This window comes from Triticum dicoccoides, chromosome 7A, assembly GCF_002162155.2.
Source record: "Triticum dicoccoides isolate Atlit2015 ecotype Zavitan chromosome 7A, WEW_v2.0, whole genome shotgun sequence".
Classification (NCBI taxonomy): Eukaryota; Viridiplantae; Streptophyta; class Magnoliopsida; order Poales; family Poaceae; genus Triticum; species Triticum dicoccoides.
In genome coordinates, this window is record NC_041392.1 from 568,178,848 (window position 1) to 568,199,602 (window position 20,755).

At 43.1% G+C, this 20,755-nt stretch overlaps 2 protein-coding genes across 2 annotated transcripts; both read right to left on the reverse strand.

Moving 5' to 3' along the window:
- Positions 1 to 4,749: 4,749 nt before the first annotated feature.
- LOC119331446 (G-type lectin S-receptor-like serine/threonine-protein kinase At2g19130) lies at positions 4,750 to 7,669 on the reverse strand. The gene has a single exon (XM_037604602.1). The coding sequence runs from the start codon at positions 7,372 to 7,374 to the stop codon at positions 4,918 to 4,920; it is 2,457 nt and encodes an 818-aa protein (XP_037460499.1). The 5' UTR covers positions 7,375 to 7,669; the 3' UTR covers positions 4,750 to 4,917.
- Positions 7,670 to 15,497: 7,828 nt separating this feature from the next.
- On the reverse strand, positions 15,498 to 18,764 carry LOC119331445 (G-type lectin S-receptor-like serine/threonine-protein kinase At2g19130). Its single transcript, XM_037604601.1, has one exon. The coding sequence runs from the start codon at positions 18,314 to 18,316 to the stop codon at positions 15,824 to 15,826; it is 2,493 nt and encodes an 830-aa protein (XP_037460498.1). The 5' UTR covers positions 18,317 to 18,764; the 3' UTR covers positions 15,498 to 15,823.
- Between the last annotated feature and the right edge of the window lie 1,991 nt (positions 18,765 to 20,755).

A 20,755-nucleotide genomic window follows, 5' to 3' on the forward strand; every position in this document is an offset into this window, starting at 1 on the left:
GTGTGATTACAGATATCGATTTTATTTTCTCCCCAGATTGGAGGTAGTATGGTTGAATGCTTAGGTTGTTCCTGTTGGTCAGAGCTGGGTGTGTAGGCGTTGGTCGAAGTTGGTTTGTAGTAGTTATTTTTCAGAGTTGGGCATTTTAGGGTGGGTCGGGATGGAGATTTGGAGCTTCTAGGGGATATCCAGCTCGTTTTCAGCTCTGGCGACGTGATTATTTGGTGTAGTTGCTCTGGTTGTATGCTAAATTCCAAATCGGGTTTTTCTTAGTTCAAGATGTTCTGTAGGGGGTATGGGTTAGTTTTTCTTCGGAATCTGTTATTTGCAGTGTAATTTTTCCTTTTCGAATTGTACATGGAGGTTTGGTATGGATGTGCATGCTTCTGTTAAACTTAGTCTCTTTGTTTAGTAAGGTGCCACTGTGGTTATGTACCATTTTTGAATGTGGTTACTGGTTAGCCTAGTGTTAGTTTTTTTCCGTCAGCACTATTACTATGAACTTTGTATACTGTATTGTTTTTGTTTTCCTAGGGATGTGTGTAACTCTTACAGATTTTTGTATTTCTTGCAGGAATTATTGTGTCCTTGTTGTAGTTATTTTGTACTGTTGTTTAATGTTATTTTTCAGATTATATCAATTTTTCTCCCAGATTTTAGTTTACTCTAGCATTTTTAGCATTGTCAGATTTTTGTTTTCCATTGGGTAGTGATTTCACCTTGGATATGTATGCGATTTACATGGTTAACTTTCCTGAAACTTAGATTTGAGAAGGCATGTAAATCTGAATTTTTAAAATAATGTAACTGTAACAGTGTAATTATAGATTTTTAGGACTGTAATTATAGTTCTTTTAGAACAGTAACATACGAACAAAATAATATAAACTCCAGTCCGCACCCAATTATATGAGTAGTGATGTAAATCTGTAGTGATTGATTTTACACTTAGGCTTGTATAAATTTAGTTTCCTTTCTCTGTAAATTTGCATCACTAGTTTTGTAAAGATTAATTCAGTTTCTGGAATTTAGATTAAATTTCAATTAAGTGGTTTGTAGTTTACACTCGCCTGTATATATTTACTATTGTATTTTTTCTGTATTTTTGCAACATTAGTTACGTAAAATTTGCAGATTAGTTCAGTTCTTAAGTGGTTTTACACTTAGGCTTGTATAACCTTACAAATTTTTCTGTAATTTTGCAACATTAGTTCTATAAAACTTAGTTCAGTAGTTCTGGAATCAAGATAAAATACGTATCTAGCAGTTTGTATTTCTACAGTCATGCTTCCATAGATTTTACAGTTATATTTTCTCTGTAAATTTCCTTCAGTAGTTCTGCAAACCTGCCAAGATAGTTCACTTGTTAATTGGTTTTACTCTTAGGCTTGTATAAACTTACAACTTTTTTCCTGTAATTTTGGAACATTAGTTTTGTAAAACTTTAGTTCAGTTTATGGAAACAGATTAAATACGTACTTTACCAGATTGTAATTTACAGTCATGCTTCTACAGATTTTACAATTGCATTCTTTCCGTAAATTTGCTTCAGTACTTCCATAAAACTTCCAGAATAGTTCACTTCTGGAATGAAGAGTTAATATGTATTAAGTGGTTTTGTAATTTACCTTTTCGCTTGTATAGATTTCCAGCTGTATTTGTTTTTATAATTTTTATCAGTAGTTTTGGAATCAAGACTAAACATGAACAAAGCGGGTTGTAATTGTTTTTTGGTCTTTTTTTATAGATGTTACAGTTGCATTTTTCTGTAATTTACACTTGGACTGAATTAAGTTGTATTGGTTTGCATATATTTACTGTTAGGTTGGTATAGATTTACAGTTTTATTTTCTATCTAATTTTGCATGAGCTGTATAGCTGAAGGATACTATTTTCCCTTTCCATTTTAGCATTTGTATATATGAATGATTTCTATATAATACTTAAGTGGTTTTCCGAATTATACATTATTTACATTTATATATTACTGAGTTATAGTTGCATCATTTTCCTTCAGTTCTGATTTTGTTTTTGATTTTTGTTTTTGATTTTTGTAGAAACAAAAGAGGTCTAATGGTTTTCCAGTGTCATTAACCTTCACAAGATATTCTGGGAAGTTTTTTTGCTTCAGTTGTTGATGCTTTGAGACCTAGGCAGATTTCCAAGGTAATGTTTGTGTTTGTGGTTTTCCTTTTCTTTTTCTAATTTATTTTCTTTTTTATTTCAGTTCTGTATCTTATTCAATATCATGTTGTCAAAGAGGCAGATTTCCAATGGATTTTTATTTTTTTTTGCATTCAGCAAATCTGGATCTGCTTGTCCTTGTTCTGCCCCCTGTAAATTAGATCACCAGTTTACTGTGTTAGTTAGTAATTGGGTTCATGTTTCTGTCGAGTCAAGCAGTAGGTATCTTACAGTTTCTTGTCTGTTTGCACTATTTTTTCAGGTCCCAAGTTGTAAAGCATGATCCGGTGTAAGTGCTTCCGCTGGATTTGTAAGTCTTTTTGATGCTAGTTGTTCCTGTGTAAAAGTCAAATAAGCAGCTAAACATGATATCTGCATTTCTAGTAAGTAGTAACAGAACATTGTAGGTTTATCAATTCTAGGTTTTCTTCTTACGGCAAACCAGTTGTCTGACAATAGTAACTGAGTGAATGTATACATTCCCTGCAGTTTATAGCAAGTGTTAGATGTATATCGACAAAACATTAAATATTCTTTTGCTTCAGAATGTATAGAAATTGTCTGCTCCGCATTTACATTAAGAAATGAAATGTCATTTTCCCCAAAGAGTATGTGAAGGATTGTTGTCCCTGCTCAATATAAAAACATTTCCCTACATTGGCAAAAAATGATGGAGAGCATGCAGTGCAGTTTTTTTTGAAGATTCATATGTTTCAACTGCAGTTTTATTTGTTTTTGATCTGTAGTATTCATGTATTTGTCTGTACATCCCCATACTATTTTTCCATAGACTTTATGTATGTTGGGTAGTACTAGCCTGCTCCTTAGGCGGTTTTCCTTTTATACACTGACCTTGAAGGGTTTATACTGTGCATGCGTCACTGTAAATACCTTGATGCGTCACTGTAAATACCTTGATGCATGTATTTATGTCGGGCAATACTGTTTTTCTAGTTTGTTGCTTAGGTTGTTATTCCTTTTCTACAGAGAGCTTATAGGCTTTTTGTACTGTGCAGGTGTGTTTGTATGATTGGTAATACCGAATTTAAAGGTTGGTTCCTAGGTTAGTATTGTTGCTTTTCCTTTTTACAGTGATCTTAAAGGCAATTTACTGTGTATGCGCAACTGTTGGTAGTATGATTGATGTATGTATGCTGGGAAAAATTATTTGTGTAGCCTAATTCTCAGGTTGGATTGTAGATGTGTTTTACAGTTGAAACCTTAGTTTTTTATGCATGTATGTATGTTAGGGAAGACCATTTTTCCAACCTACTTCTTACTTGGGATTGTAGATGGGCTTTTCATGCATGCATGTGTTGTGTAATACCAAAATTTTACGCTGGTTCTTAGCTTAGTATTTCTTTTGCTTTTTACAGTGAGATTTAAGGCAATTTACTGTATACATGCGACTGTAAGTTCGTATGATGCATGTATGTATATTGGGGAAAAACATTTTTACCAGCCTACTTCTAAGGTTGGATACTTGGATTGTAGATGTGCTCTTACAGTTGGTATGTAGGCGAGTTACAATTTTTATATTCCAGTAAATCATGTGTTTTTTACAGTTAAAACCTGAGCTTCTGATGCCTATTTTTGTAATTTTCCTGTTGTTCACTGATGCTACAGTTTGCTGCTTCTGACATGTTAACTACTTCACGAGTTATTTACTTCTCTCTACTTTTTCTGTGTAAATGCCAACAAATGATGAATTTACAGTAGCAAAAGAGTGGAGTTATAGTGTGTTGTTTTTGTAATCTGTTCAATTTCTACTTGGAAGTCACCATATATCTAGTTTGCTGTGGTGTGCAGTAGTCACTGAATTTTTACAGTCCCTAAATCTCTGAATTCCTGTTTTCCTATGTCAGATCTTTCTTTATGATGGAGCATTTGTGTTGTTCTTGGGGATAGAAGTGTTCCAGGTGTGAAGAGAATAACAAGGGATCGATCAGATGTGAATGGGATGAACTGATTCTGTGAGCAACTACCAGATTTGCCCCATGTTCAGGTGCAAAGGGGCCTCAGATGCAACAGTCAGGTTTAGTGCATTTATTACACTGTTACGTTTTTTACTGAAACTATTTTGGTTTTCAGTCCTTTTTTGTCTCGTGATATAAATTCACATACATTCATTTTTTCTGTTGTTTCTTTTGTCGTACATACATATATACATACACGTGTCATGTTGTCACTGGATGAAAAAATTGATTGAAGTCCAATTTGTTTCGAGTCGACTGTAATATACACTCCCTAAATAAAAGTAGTATTCTAATAAAATAGCTAGCATGTAGGCGGACAGGTTGATGACTAGTTTATAAGTGATGATATTTGTGAGTTCAGATAGCCTTCAAAATTTATCATTTAATTGGTGTACTTGTTTCTTTTTTTATTAATAGTTTTTTTTGTTTTCTCAATTTATTCACTAAGTGAGTTAGTATTGCCGTACGATATCAAATGCACTATAAGATGCAAGAAATTAATTAATTATCATATCATTCTAGATTTTATGATCCTTGAGCTATTACACGCTCCAAACGAGAACCATAAAATTTGCTGAAGCAAATAAAATAGAGATCAAATGAACTATAAGATGCAGGAAAGAAATTATTTATAATATTATATGACCTTTGAGCTATTACACGTCCAAACGAGAACCATAAAATTTGCTGAAGCAAATAAAGGTAGCATACACAATACAAATAGTTAGAATTATTACATCGAAGTGACATCAGAGCATTATGTTGTTATAGCCGCAAGCAGTCTTGGCATCGGAGGCATATCAAGCTCCATTAGACCCTCAAGAACTCTGACCACTTCACCCATTGTTGGCCGCTCCAGCTCATTATCCTGGATACACCAACATGCTACATTGCAAACTCTTTCAACCTCATCCAAGTTAAAGTCACCATGTAATTCTGGATCTACCAAGCTCTGCACATCTCCCTCATGAAGCTTGTTGATGGCTTGCACAGGGAAAAAAGTGACATGGTCGTTGCTGCTAGTGTGCACAACAGACGCATTCCTTCTTCCCGATATGATTTCTATCAGTACCATGCCAAAGCTGTAAACATCGACTTTTGATGTAATAGCAACCCCGCTAAGCCACTCTGGGGCAAGATACCCTGTAGTTCCCCTGAATGTAGTTAGAACCCGGCTAAAATCCCTTCCTATGACCGATGCCAACCCAAAGTCTGCAATTTTAGGGACAAACGATTCATCGAGAAGTACATTTTCTGGCTTGATATCACAGTGTATGATGCATTCGCGGCAACTCTGATGCAGGTAGGACAATCCTCTAGCAACTCCGATGGCTATCTGATATCTGGTGCTCCAGTTGAGGACTGTACCATTGCTTTGGAACAGATGGGAATCAAGAGAACCATTGCACATGTGTTCATATACAAGCAGCCTCTTATCACCATGACAACAGAAACCAACCAATTTGACCAGGTTGATGTGCTGGATCAGTCCAAGTGCACTTACCTCTGCCCTGAATTGCTTCTCTCCCTGACGCGCACCTTCAAGCCTTTTCACTGCTACACTAGTCAGGTCACTTAGAACTCCCTTAAATACAGTCCCAAAACCTCCTGCTCCTAGCTTCACTGAGAAATTCTTTGTAGCACGGCCCAAATCGGCGTATCTAAAGGCAACAACTCCAACATTACCTTGATTGGTGGCCTGTGATGACATACCACACCAGTTGAATCTGTTCCTTAAGATCACCAGTAGCAGCATGAGCATCAGCAACCCAAAACTGATAACGCTTGCAGCAATAACAGCTCCAGCTGCTGGTTTTCTTTTACTATCTCTTGTTGAACTTGGAACATCTCCCGCAGCAAGGCGAATGTACAGAGTATATTCAGAGCTGATCTCGATGCCATCATCCTTGTTTACACTGAACAACTCCCCTTGCCAAACAGAGCATTTGCTGTCATGGTAGGAGTAAGCAGTGCAGGAGCAGTTGGTGAGGCAGGCCCATTCGCATTCGCTCCGATTTGCAGGAGCATGCTGTAAACTCTGGGGACCATAGGGTAATGTCACACGAGCTATGGGTTGGAACACGTCTGTGGAACTCCTGTTGCCATTGCAATCCAGCGGAGTGTTTCTGGAGCACCCTCCTGTCCGGTCACCGAGCTCCCAATCCTGAGGCGACGTTCTGGAGAAGCTCTCCATGCACTCGCATGGCGGGTGCGAGCTGCCGGTGCAGACGGTGAATGGTCCGCAGGCGGCGTATGGGGTGCAGGGATCGGCTGGGTTGACGTAGATGCTATGCCATGCCTGGTTGTCTTGCGACCACACGTTCAGCCTGGCCTGACCAAACACGTCCATGAAGAGGAACGAAGAGATCTCATCTGATGAGGTGTACATGTAGTACTCCTCCTCCCTGTTGTTGACGTATTCTGGGACAACCATGCTGGTCTGTGGGCTCATTTGCAGCAGCTTCGTGATTGCTGGGATCTGCATCGACGAGTGGTCGTCAGGCGACCACCACCAGTACACTTCGGAAGGGTAGCCTCGACGCCTGGCGGTCACCATCCTTGTGCCATTGGTTACCAGTCCCACGCTGAAGGAGCCGAGGCCCGGATCGATCCGGCTCTTCCACGAGATGCCGAGACGGTTCAGGCCGGTGACCTTGTTCCAGCCGATCTTGGCGCCTGGGAGCAGGACGTCGGTTGGGTCGTCGAAGCTCTGCCACAGCACCTCACTTGACAGGCTTTCTATGACGAGGTTTCCACTGCCCAAGAGGATGGCCCTCGTGTTGCTGGTGTTGGTTCTAGCATTGGAGATGTTGGTGTTGGTTCTAGCATTGGTGATGTTGGTGGACCAGACAACGGATTGGGTGGCGTTGTTTAAGACGACAAGGTTGCCATCTTCTGAGACTTGAAGCTGTGTTGCTCTCAGATCGGGTCCGGCGATTGGCGTCTCCCGGTTTGCGACCCAGACGGGAGTGATGACATGGATCTTGTTGAACCATATGGCAAGGTACCAATGTGGAGAGGTGGATGACTTGCTGCTGTTGCCGGCACCGGGCTGGAAGAAGCCAAGCGCGAACTTGCCGTTGCTGGAGACGAGCTTGTCGCCGACGGCAAATGGCTGGCCTGGCGCGAGAGTATCGTGTTTTGTGGCTATGCTAGGAGGAATAGTGTGCATGGAGAGGAGGAGGAGGCCGAGGAACATGTGGAGGGTAGCCATGGCTGCTTTGCATGTATGTCTGCTTGCCCTTCCTCGGCTCTGCCATTTAACGAAGGAGGCTTAGGAGAGTAGAGGAGATAGGGAGAGCGGACGTCCTGGACGCAGCGGCATCTGGACGCCAATGGTTGGCCTGATCGAGGTGATGCGCGCATTAAAAATTGGTGGGAACGACAAAGACAGCATACATCATTATATATAAGTGAATACCGTGGCCACATGGCTGACACAAGGACCTTGTTTCATCTACAGCGCGGTGGGGGTGTGCCTTGCTGCCTTCAACGGCCAATTTTGATGTTTTGACCTTTTTGTGAAACTTAAGCCGAATTTAACCCTGGTCTCAATTTTTTTTTTTGGGATCTGATCTTTTTCTTATCGTCGAGGTTGATGGCGGTAGGGTATAACTGTCTAAAGCCATAGACCTTGGCGGTAGGATTCGACCGAGCCGTGACGTCCGTTTGATATGAAAAATACCCTATCCTCAGGGTTCTTGACGATAGACTGTGCAACACTACCGTCAAAAAGCCATGCATAGAGTCTGGCACGCATGCCACAAGTGCGATTTGATATATTGGGTTTCAACGTACTTACTTGAACTTCTGAAGTCAACTCAGCTAGAGTCGATGGTACTACTTCTGTCGTACATGCATTATTGTAGAAGTAAAATTACTAGGCTCCAAAGCTCCGACCATGAAGCAGGGGGCTATACTGGTACTACTCTTAGGTGATACCAGCCCTTCTTATATGCTATCATGATATCAACTTAAAAAAAATTCAAATTTAAACTTGTCAAAAAATTCTGAAAAAAATTCATGGATGTACAAAGAAAAAAGACAAATCCATCATGATAGCGTCAAAAAAAGACAAGCAAAAATGACACTATTCACATCTGAATTTGTCTTTTTTTTGTTTTTCTATGTGTATGTCGAATTTGAGCTGAATTTTTTAGGGGTTGTCAGACATATATGTCATGAACATCCATGATTTTTTTCAGATTTTTTTGACAAGTTTAAATTTAAATTTTTTAAGTTGATATCATGGTAGCATATAAGCTTTGGAATCACCTGATAATTTCCGGCAAACTGAAAGCCAGCGCCCCACTATACTCTAACTAGCACGTCATCTTGATGGGAATCGCGAGGGACCGCGCATGTAGATGCTGCTGCATCTAGCGATGCAGTTCTCAGGAGGTAGGTTCAAGACAAGGAGAGGGAAGACAATGCAGACGAATAGGCGACGACGACGCTGCTTGCATGCGGGCTCAAGTTCGTCCAGTTGTTGATCACGACAAAAATAGTGCAGACTCAGCGAAACTAGGGCCCAGGACATGCAATGAAGAGGCTGTTTGTGACTAACTTTGCTAAAGATTGTCACATCTAAAGTTAGGTAAATTTGACCAACTTAGGTGAGTGTTTGGTTCAAGCCACACCTTAGGCAAGCCACACTTGTGCCCCACATGGCATACATATAAAAAGTGTGGCAAAGATTTTCTTAGGCTTGTCAACTTGTGGCTCTCATTTTAATGAACTAGCTTTAGACAAGTTTGACAAAAATATGTGACAAAGTATGGCAATACTAGTCCTACAACCAAACAGTCCCGAAGAATATGGGTCCTGGGTGTTCACATTGGCGAATCATTCCAGTTAAAAAGGTGGGAGCAGCTGGATGTCGGTCGACTGAAAATATAATTCGGGTCGGTCGACTGACAAAAAACTGTTTCAGTCGATCATACTACAGAGTACGCCAGCTGCCTAGCAGGCCCATAAGCAAGGAATCTATATTCTTTAGCGTCAAGTGCTCATGACCGCTAGCAAGAGTCTGCAAACAATGCTTGCTTGGGCCATGTGCCTGTGTCCTGTAGCGTCAAGTGCTCTGCATGTCCACGCACATAAAAATAATGTAGCAAGCAAGCAAAACATCTAACTGGTTCTGCACATGATGGGACCATATGTTTCAATGCATTAGGGCATGATTAATAGTACAGCCAGTTGCAGTTGCTGGCTGTTTGACGTTGAAATGTCATTTATAGTCAATTTTATAGCCAGCAAATACAATAGCTACATGTAAATGAGTACTATTTTATTGGTACATGGCCCACCTCCCTCTTTCACAAAGTCTTTAGGAGCGCGTGGTGCAGCCGGCTGTTAATTTGTAATCCGCTTCTCTTCTCTTTCTTGTTCTCTCTCTGCCAAGTAAGCAAAAATATATTATTTAAAGCCTTACAGTTCGCTTACTCATCTTATTGTACTTGCTCTTAAGGCATTCAGACGGGCACTTAGAGCATGATTAATAGTATAGCCAACAACCGGGCTATATGAAGTTGCTATGTCACTTATAGCTAACCTAATAGTCCGCTCATACAACAGTTACACGGACTAGTATACTACTCCTTCCGTTCCATAATGTAGTGCCTATAGATTTTTGCAAAAGTCAAACATTACAAATTTTGACCATATTTATAGAGAAAAGTAGGTACATCTAGAATACCAAATGCACATCATTGGATACATCAAGAGTTATATTTTCAGAATGTATATGTTTGGTATTGTAGATGTAGACTGTTTTCTCTATACATTTGGTCAAAGTTGATAAAGTTTGACTTCCACAAAAATCTATAGGCACTACATTGTGGAATGGAGGGAGTATACAATTAATACATGGCCCACTCTTTCCTCTCACAAAGGGTGTTGGAGCTCGTGCTAGAGCCGACTGTAAACTTGTAGCCCGCTTCTCTTCTCTCTCCTCTCCTCTCTCCTCCACCTAGACATAAATCTGACGTGGCATCTCTTATAGCCCGCCTACATCATCCTATTGTACTTGCTCTTAGGGCATCTCAAAGGTGGACTCGTAACCCGCGGCTGTCCGGACCACGGAAGCCATCCAACACGGTTGTATCGGTCCGTGGAACGGTCCGGACGCGATTTATCCCGCAAACCAGAGACAAACGTGGGGGAGGTTTGCAGGAGTCCGGACACACGAAAGTCGCTCTCCGCCCTCTGGCCCATCCAAAAGGAAGGCCGAGCCCGCGCTTTTGTAGTATCCCGCATTATTTCCGCGCCAAAATCCCCCACTCTCTTCTTCCGCTCTCAGTCGCTCTCCGTCCAATTCCCGCTCTTTTTTCCCATGCTCTCCTTCCCTCCGCTACCGACGCATGGAACCATCGGAGAACTTGTCGGAGATGGAGCCGGCGGAGGTGCCGGGGGATCCGAGCATCATGCTCACTCGAAAGATCAGCTCGGATAGATGCGGCAAAGTTGTCACGTCAAAGCGAAGGCCGCAAAGGAGAAGCTGAAGAAGCATGGCCGCCGGTGGGCCTGGTGGTTGCGATGGGCGTGGCGGACGGCGCCAGACGGGCGTGTCCACAATACAGATGGCGCTGTGGCAGGAGCCTTACAAGCCTCCGTACTACGCCGCCGCCAAGCAGCTCGCAAAGCCCGTCGGTACGGTTCCTTACATCGTCGATGTTAACTCGGCGCCACTCTTCTCCGAGTATTCTTTGCCGTTGCTCGTCCGGGCGAGGACGGCAGCCGGAGAGCACATGGGTGCCCGCGCGCCGTTTGCTGCAATGCCGAGAGCGGGGGAGCCGACGTACAACAAGGACGGCTAGGATGGCCGGTCCGACAGGGCAGAAATGCACGAAATGCCGGACCGATGTTCTTTTGGATTCGGGCATGTAAAAACTAAACATATTTGCCCTCTTTTGGTTGTGACTGATGATGCGATCTGGCGCGGATGTGGTCGGGCGCGTTGTGTGGATCAACGTAGATTTGAATTTGAATTTGCTGGTGGACATATACATGCTACGATTGAATGGTGTCCTCCCGCATCGGTGTCCGCGTAATGGCCCCCCGTCCGCGGACGAATGCGGGAGAAAATTTGTGAGTTGCCGTTGAAGATGCCCTTACATACATTATCTATAAAAGTGTGCTACTGCTATATATAACTTACTAACCATGTACAACAACAAATGCCCAAAACTCCCAAAAGAAGAAAATATTAAACCAGTTCCTATGAAAGTTACGTTGTTCTACACATGCACTACAAACTCACGAGAAGGTGTGCACTATTAACCCAATAACCAAAGGAAGAAAAAGGCCAATCACATGTAATTCTAATACTTGTGGTGGTGTCGCCTTAAAGAATAAATGAAAAAAAAGGTTTTTAAGAAAGAATGAATTAGTGGCATTTCTATTACCGAAGAAATAACATATAAACAAATTGAAAAATAATGAAATTTTCTTGCATACAATTTACACCGGAATTATGGTTTTTTATAGTCCGCAAAAATTCACATATAATAATTTAAAGAAAATTAAATAAAAAATAAAAAATATATTTTTTCTAAGAAAGAATGGATTAGTGACATTAGAACCCTTTAATAAGAAAGAAGATGACAAAACTTTAAAAAACATGCACTGAAATTGCACCTTTTGTAATATGCAAAGAAAAAGCATATACTAGTTCAATTTTCGCACTCTAGTATAATTTATGCACCTATTTCGTAGTACATGTGTGTATACATTTCATAATGATGAATGAATTAGTGACATTAGTATTACCATTCAAGAAAAAGGAAAAGATAACAAATATAAAACAAATAAGAACAAAATTTTCACACAATTTTTTGAGGGAAATTGCACTTTTGTAATATGCAAGAATAAGCATATAATAGTGTAATTTTCGAAAAGAAGAAGTTTTTTTATTAAGGAATGAATTAGTGGCATTGGTATTTCCCTTAAAGAAGAAATAAAAAATAAAATAAAAATACTGAAGTTTCCTAAAGAAGAATGAATTAGTGACATTGGTATTGCCCTTTAAGAAGACAGAAAAATGACAAAATTACACATAAATTGCTTTTTATAATATGTAAGAATAAGTGTATAATAGTGAAATTTTCATGAAAACGAAGTTTCCTAAGAAGAAATGGATTAATGGCGTTGGTATTACCCTTAATGAATAAAGAAAATGGCACAAAAACAAAATAATGAAGTTATATAAGGAAGAATGAATTAGTGGCATTGGCATTACCCTTCCAGAAGAAAAATAGAAACATAAAACAAATAAAGAAAAAATGCACATAATTTACACAAAAATTGCGCTTTTTCATAATATGCAGGAATTGGTTTATAATAATGAATTTTTCGGAAAAGGAAGTTTCCTAACAAGGAATGAATTTTTCGGAAAAGGAAGTTTCCTAACAAGGAATTAATTATTGACGTTGATATTAAATAAGAAATAAAATGAAATAAAAAAACAAATAAGAACTATGATGTCCTTTATCTTGCATCTTGTGGCAAAATCAAACCACTTCAAAATAAGCTGATTGACCCCTTGTCGCTCCCCAAGGCAACATAAGGCCGGGCGAATCCTAGTACACCCTAGAAGGTTGCGATTCCCTTGCGGCCACTGCGCGACCCGGGAAAATGGTTGGCGGATTTTCAAGATGGCTGCAGGGGAAGCCAATCGGTCATCACCTTACATCGAAGCAGCCTCTCCTCTCCCAGTGACGAGGATTGAAGGAGGTGCGACAATGACCGAAAGTGGGGTGGCCAGCAACTGGTTCCGGCAATTTATCAAGCGCCGTGGGCGGGCCTAGCGAGAGGTCGTCAGGGTTAAAAAATTGTATAGAGGTTGTTAGCAGTGATAGATTTGACGACCAGTGTGTGTACTCCATGTGAAAATTTATGATCTCGCCTCTCCGGTTGGACCATGCAATGTTGACCATGCAATTAGGAGAATGACATATTAAAAGAATGGTAGGAAATTTACCATACCCGACATCTTTCATCTCAACATCGCCAATAACAACATTAGCGGTCTTGTCGTTGTTCTCATTCTGACGCATGTCCCAGCGGTCCTTGCATGATGAAGCCCAATGTTCTTCACTACCACATACATGGCACTTTCCTTTCTTCTTAAAAGTCTCCTTCTTGAAGTTGGCATGTTGTGGGGCTTTGTACTTGCCATCAAATCTTCCTTTGCCTGCAAAGTTGTTCTTGTTCTTGGGTTTGTGGGGTTGAATTTTTTTCTTTTGTACCAAGTTGGCACTAGAATTCCCCTCATGGAAAGGAGCGCGTTTGTCTTTTGCCTCTGTCTTCTCTTCCACATCAAGAGTGCCAATAAGATCGACAACAGTAAACTCTTGCCTAGCAAAATTTCTCCACGAAGGAGGAAGCTTGGCAATGATGCCTCCAGGTAACACACAATTGAGGTGCTCAAGTTCCTCTGTGAGCGACTGGATCTCATGAGCCTGCTCTACAACGGAGCGGTCATCAATCATCTTGTAGTCATTATATTGCTCCATGACGTACAATTCACTTCTTGTGTCCGAGACTCCAAACTTGGTCTCAAGCGCATTCCACATATCCTTACCGACCATGATGGTCATGAAGGGGCGACAATCTTGTCGCCAAGAACACTCAGAACAACACCTCGAAAAAGGGTGTCTGTAGCCTGGAAAGCTTGCTCTTGTTCAACATTAAGCTCTCCCTCTGGCTTGCCCTTAGAGGGGTGAAAACAATTCATGGTGGTAAGCCAAGGAACTGCCCTCGCACGCAATCTCTTATAATTCACACCCTCAAACACATAACTCAAACACAGAAGGCTTAAGAGTAGTAGCAAATGCAATTGGAGAAAATTGCCTACACACATCAGGTTTTTGGATTGTTGAATAATTAGGCATTTTTCGGTAGAATTTAATTCAGAAAAACTATAGGAAAAACATGATAGTGAAGATAATCAAGACAAACAACAAATTGTTGAAACTAGTCATACAATCGAAATCATAAGGAAAAGACATCATATTTATATTGATTGCTACTAGTAGTACTCCAAACACTAACCCTAACAAAAAGGATAGAATGACATACAAAGCAGCAGAAGCAGAAGCAGATGCGCCGTTCGTCATGTCGTCGAAGAGGTCGTCGACGCTGGGGAAGAAGTCGTCGTTGGGCAACTCGTTGTCGATCACAACCACGATGAACAAGGATCCAACAGTCGCGCGGAAGCGCTCCCCAAAAGCCCGATCGCTCCTCTCCCGTACCGGATCACAAGAGACGGAGTTTCGGAGGCCTGCTGTCTCATTCCCTGGTACACGCCGGGAAGCGAGATGAGAAATAGATAAGCAGCGCAATGTTCTGAAACGAAGCGATGTGTTGTGTGTCTTGTTGGGAAGAGGAACGACCTCTTATAGGCGTGACAATGTGAAACTGAAAATGGACGCACTAATTCCCATTAAGAAGAGGAGAAACGGGCGCACTAAAAATCCTATTAAGTGGTCAGTTTCGTCTTTCATTAGTAGGCCAATCGTTTCAATGTACTAATGGAGAAATGAAACCGAAACAAAACTATTTGGTTTCATTTTCCACCAGCGCAGAACTTTCAGCTTTTTTCTTGTCATGCATGAACGTGCCACATGGGCCTATGGGTTTCCCTACAAATTATTGGATATAACAGATGGTCTAAATCCCAATAATTCTAACAATTATACTGTCACGTCTTTTTACTGAAACTATTTTGGTTTTCAGTCGTTTCTTGGTCTCGTGACATAAATTCACATACATTCTTTTTTTCTGTTGTTTCTTTTCTCGTACATACATATATACATATACATGTCATGTTACTGGATGAAAAAATTGACTGAAGTCCAATTTGTTTCCAGTCAACTGTAATATAGACACTCCCTAAATAAAAGTAGCATTCTAATAAAATAGCTAGCATGTAGGCGCACAGGTTGATGACTAGTTACTAAGTAATGATATTTGTGAGTTCAGATAGCCTTCAACATTTACCATTTAATTGGTGTACTTGTGTCTTTTTTTATTAATAGTTTTATTTTTTGTTTTCTGAATTTATTCACTAAGTGATTTAGGGGATGTTTGGATTGTGACTATCTTTGCCATATATTGCCGCATTATTTTTGCCACGCTTGTCACACTTGCCTTACTTGAGTTGCTCAGATTGTTAGCCACACTTTGGCTTGCCTAAGAGAATGTGCCACACTTTTTATGTCTATGACATGTGGGGTTTACTGCTCACAAAAAAAATCTTGCCTTAGGTGTGGCTAGAACCAAACACCCACCTAACTTGGTCAAACTTACCTAAGGTAAGGTGTGGCTAGGAACCAAACAGCCCCAAGTATTGCCGTACGATATCAAATGCACTATAAGATGCAAGAAATTAATTAGTTATCATATTGTTCTAGATTTTATGATCCTTGAGCTATTACACGCTCCAAACGAGAACCATAAAATTTCCTGAAGCAAATAAAATAGAGATAAAATGAACTATATGATGCAGGAAAGAAATTATTTATTAGATTATTTTATATATAGTATATGATTTTTGAGCTATTACACGTCCAAACGAGAACCATAAAATTTGCTGAAGCAAATAAAAGTAGCATATACAATACAAATAGTTAGAATTACTACATCGAAGTGACATCAAAGCATTATGTTGTTATAGCCGCAAGCAGTCTCGGCATCGGAGGAATATCAAGCTCCATTAGACCCTCAAGAACTCTGACCACTTCACCCATTGTTGGCCGCTCCAGCTCATTATCCTGGATACACCAACATGCTACATTGCATACTCTTTCAACCTCATCCAAGTTAAAGTCACCATGTAATTCTGGATCTAGCAGGCTCTGCACATCTCCCTCATGAAGCTTGTTCATGGCTCGCACAGGGAAAAAAGCGACATGGTCGTTGCTGCTAGTGTGCACAACAGACGCATTCCTTCTTCCCGATATGATTTCCATCAGTACCATGCCAAAGCTGTAAACATCGACTTTTGATGTAATAGCAACCCCGCTAAGCCACTCTGGGGCAAGATACCCTGTAGTTCCCCTGAATGTAGTTAGAACCCGGCTAAAATCCCTTTCTATGACCGATGCCAACCCAAAGTCTGCAATTTTGGGGACAAACGATTCATCGAGAAGTACATTTTCTGGCTTGATATCGCAGTGTATGATGCATTCGCGGCAACTCTGATGCAGGTAGGACAATCCTCTAGCAACTCCGATGGCTATCTGATATCTGGTGCTCCAGTTGAGGACTGTGCCATTGCTTTGGAACAGATGGGAATCAAGAGAACCATTGCACATGTGTTCATATACAAGTAGCCTCTTATCACCATGAGAACAGAAACCAACCAATTTGACCAGGTTGATGTGCTGGATCAGTCCAAGTGCACTTACCTCTGCCCTGAATTGCTTCTCTCCCTGACGGGCACCTTCAAGCCTTTTCACTGCTACACTAGTCAGGTCACTTAAAACTCCCTTAAATACAGTCCCAAAACCTCCTGCTCCTAGCTTCACTGAGAAATTCTTTGTAGCACGGCCCAAATCGGCGTATCTAAAGGCAACAACTCCAACACTACCTTGATTGGTGGCCTGTGATGGAACACCACACCAGTTGAATCTGTTCCGTAAGATCACTAGTAGCAGCATGAGCATCAGCAACCCAAAACTGATAACGCTTGCAGCAATAACAACTCCAGCTGCTGGTTTTCTTTTATCTCTTGTTGAACTCAGAACATCTCCGGCGGCAAGGCGAATATACAGAGTATATTCAGACCTGATCTCGATGCCATCATCCTTGCTTACACTGAACAACTCCCCATGCCAAACAGAGCATTTGCTGTCATGGTAGGAGTAAGCAGTGCAGGAGCAGTTGCTGAGACAGGCCACTTCACATTCGCTCCGAGTTGCAGGAGCATGCTGTAAACTCCGGGGACCATATGGCACTGTCACACGAGCTATTGGGTGGAACACGTCTGTGGAACTGCTGTTGCCATTGCAATCCAGCCGAGTGTTTCTGGAGCACCCACCTGTCCGATCACCGAGCTCCCAATCCTGAGGCGACGTCCTGGAGAAGCTCTCCATGCACTCGCATGGCGGGTGCGAGTTGCCGGTGCAGACGGTGAACGGCCCGCAGGCGGCGTATGGGGTGCAGGGATCGGCGGGCTCGACATAGATGCTATGCCAGGCCTGGTTGTCCTGCGACCACACGTTCAGCCTGGTCTGACCAAACACGTCGATGAAGAGGAACGAAGAGATCTCATCTGGGGAGGTGTACATGTAGTACTCCTCCTGCTTGTTGTTGACGTATTCCGGGACGACCATGCTGGTCTGTGGGCTCATGTGCAGCAACTTCCTGAGTGCTGGGATCTGCATGGACGAGTGGTCGTCAGGCGACCACCACCAGTACACTTCGGAAGGGTAGCCTCGACGCCTGGCCGTCACCATCCTGGTGCCATTGGTTAGCAGCCCCACACTGAAGGAGCCGAGGCCCGGGTCGATCCGGCTCTTCCACGAGATGCCGACACGGTTCAGGCCGGTGAGCTTGTTCCAGCCGATCTTGGCGAATGGGAGGAGGATGTCGGTTGGGTTGTCGAAGCTCTCCCACAGCACCTCACTTGACAGGCTTTCTATGACGAGGTTTCCACTGCCCAAGAGGATGGCCCTGGTGGTGTTGGTGTTGGTTCTAGTATTGGAAATATTGGTGTTGGTTCTAGTATTGGTGATGTTAGTGTTGGTGTTGGTTCTAGTATTGGTGATGTTGGTGGACCAGATGGTGGATTGGGTGTTGTTGTCTAGGACGACAAGGTTGCCATCTTCTGAGATTTGAAGCTGTGTTGCTCTCAGATCGGGTCCGGCGATTGGCCTCTCCCGGTTGCCGACCCAGACGGGAGTGATGACATGGATCTTGTTGAACCATATGGCAAGGTACCAACCGGGAGAGGTAGATGAATTACTAGTGATGTTGCCGGCGCCGGGCTGGAAGAAGCCAAGCGCGAACTTGCCGTTGCTAGAAACGAGCTTGTCGCCAACAGCAAACGGCTGGCCTGGCGTGAGAGTATCGTCTTCTGTGGCTATGCTAGGAGGAATAGTGTGCATGGATAGGAGGAGGAGGAGGCCGAGGAACATGTGGAGGTTAGCCATGGCTGCTCTGCACGTATGTCTGCTTGCCCTGCCTCGGCACTGCTATTTAACGAAGGAGGCTTAGGAGAGTAGAGGGGGAGATAGGTTGAAGACAACGAGAGGGAAGACAATGCAGGCAAATAGGCGACGACGACGCTGCTTGCATGCGGGCTCAAGTTCGTCCAGTTGCTGATCAGGACAAATAGTGCAGACCTTTTTTTTGACAAATAGTGCCGACTTGGCGAGACCTAGGACCCAGGACATGCAATAAAGCATGGGTCCTGGGTGCTCACACCGGCCAACCATTCTAGTAAAACCTTTTTCCTGGGATAAATAATCTAGAAGCAACGTTAACACATATTTTCTTCGTTACAGAGCTCATATATGATCGTATTTTGTACACGCAAAATTTTGTGTAAACTTTTTCAGCATTCCGTACATTTATGCATTTTAAATACTTTTCTTAAATGCAAACCAAAGAATCAAAACCCAAGTAGAATGTGGCTACCACTGGGGGAAGAACCTGAACCACTTGTTGTAGAGACTTTTTACGGTATATCATACTACTGGAAATAGTGGGTAGTATATAATTGATCCAATGGTCAAAATTGATCCCTGATTAATATTTTTAGTATTCTAAACATTAACAGTTTAGGGTGTCATTGCGTCTCCTCCCGAACCACTGACCGCAGGCGAATGTCTTATTTCTTCACGAAGATTAATTATGGAGATACTATCAACCTATCATCTCAGTATCATTATACACGCCTTATTTGTTATGCCCATACTTGTTTCTTTTTTTTTGAAAAATAAACTAGATAGAGCAGAGCATGTTTATTTCATGCATTTAGCTATTAGTCTATCTAACTGAGAATATCATTTCATGCTTGAGACTGGTACGGTTGTTACTTGTTAAGTACTTCCTCCATTCCAAATTACTCGTCGTAGAAATGGATGTATATATCTAGAACTAAAATACATCTGGATACATCCATACCCGCGACAAGTAATTCGGAACGGAGGGAGTATATCTTGATGGTTAAGGCAGCTAGATATATAAGTGTAACTGTAACAATTGATCTCGCATAGATCTCTTCTGTTGTGTTAAGGCCTGTTTGTGAGAAACAGTTCTGTTTGTTAGAAACAGTGTCTTTAAACTGTGATAGCAGTTTTTTTTAAGAAAAGGAGAATAACCCCCGGCCTCTGCATCTGCATCTGGGAGATGCATACGGCCACTTTATTAATTATTCTTGAGGACCTTACAAAGTATTACAAACAATACACCTGAATCCACCATCTTGGCAACATATGCCGCTACTCTTATCCATATGATGAAGGGATGCTAGCTGGGCCACTACCCAAACCACTCACCTAAACCTAACATCAAAAGCCAGAAGCCCCAGCCGAGCCGCATACCGGGTCTGGGGCACAATCCGGTCAGACACACTCTTGTGTCGTCGCCGCCATCTTCCACAAGTCCGTCTTCAGATTATATTGAGTCTTCTACTTTGTGAAGGCCACTTCTGCCAGCTACGTCACCATGACGCCTGACAGCTACCTCCTCCTGCGCGAGTCCATCTCCGCGCATCGGACACCGAGCCTCGACAGCGTCATGCCGCCGATCTTCGCCGCCATCAATGAGTGAGATGAAGAACCGCTCCACCACGGCAAGTACAAGGTGAGGAAGGGCGAGGTCGCCATCGGAAACACGGTTGGAAGATAAGCATCGCAGTCACGAGACATGCCCGGAGCAGCAACACGGTAGATCAGACAGGCCGCCACCAGGAACCAGATAAGCTCGCCATGCACAGCCAGCATCCCCATGCCCAAGTCGGCGCCTTCAAGAAGGTGACGACGCTGTGGCGCCGCTGCCGCTTAGCCACCGGGGCTAGGGTTTTTACCCGGGCGCAGGGGAAGGGGAGAGGCAGGGGAGGTTTAGCCTCGGCGCCGCCACCAAGGAGGGAATGGCGTCCGGGACGCCATCGACGCCGTGACCGCCACCGGTGGCCAAAGGTTTCCCCCGGCCAAGCACCCTGCCGCCACCTCCGAACCAGACACAACATCAGCAGGCGCGTGCACGCCGGAGATCCAGGCTGGCCGGAAGTCATGCAACACGAGCGGACCAGATCGCCTCCGATCTGACGAGGGGAGCCCGGGGCCTCCCCGCGCCATGACCAGCGCCCACCGGGACCTCGCTGCCCGCGCAGCCGAGGAGATCCGGTCTACCTCACCGACGAGCACTCCCCGCCGCCGGAGGAGCGCCGTCCGCCCCAGCGAGGCCGCCGCCTCAGATCAGCCGGCGCGGATCTGACCAGAACAAGCACAGCCGCGAAGAACACTGCGCCGTCACCGACCCGCGCGCTCCACCGTGACGTGCCGCCACCGGACAGCAGGCCGCGCCGCCCCGCACCGACCACCAGCGCGCGCCACCCGACGCGCCGGCCGCCGAGCTCCACCTCC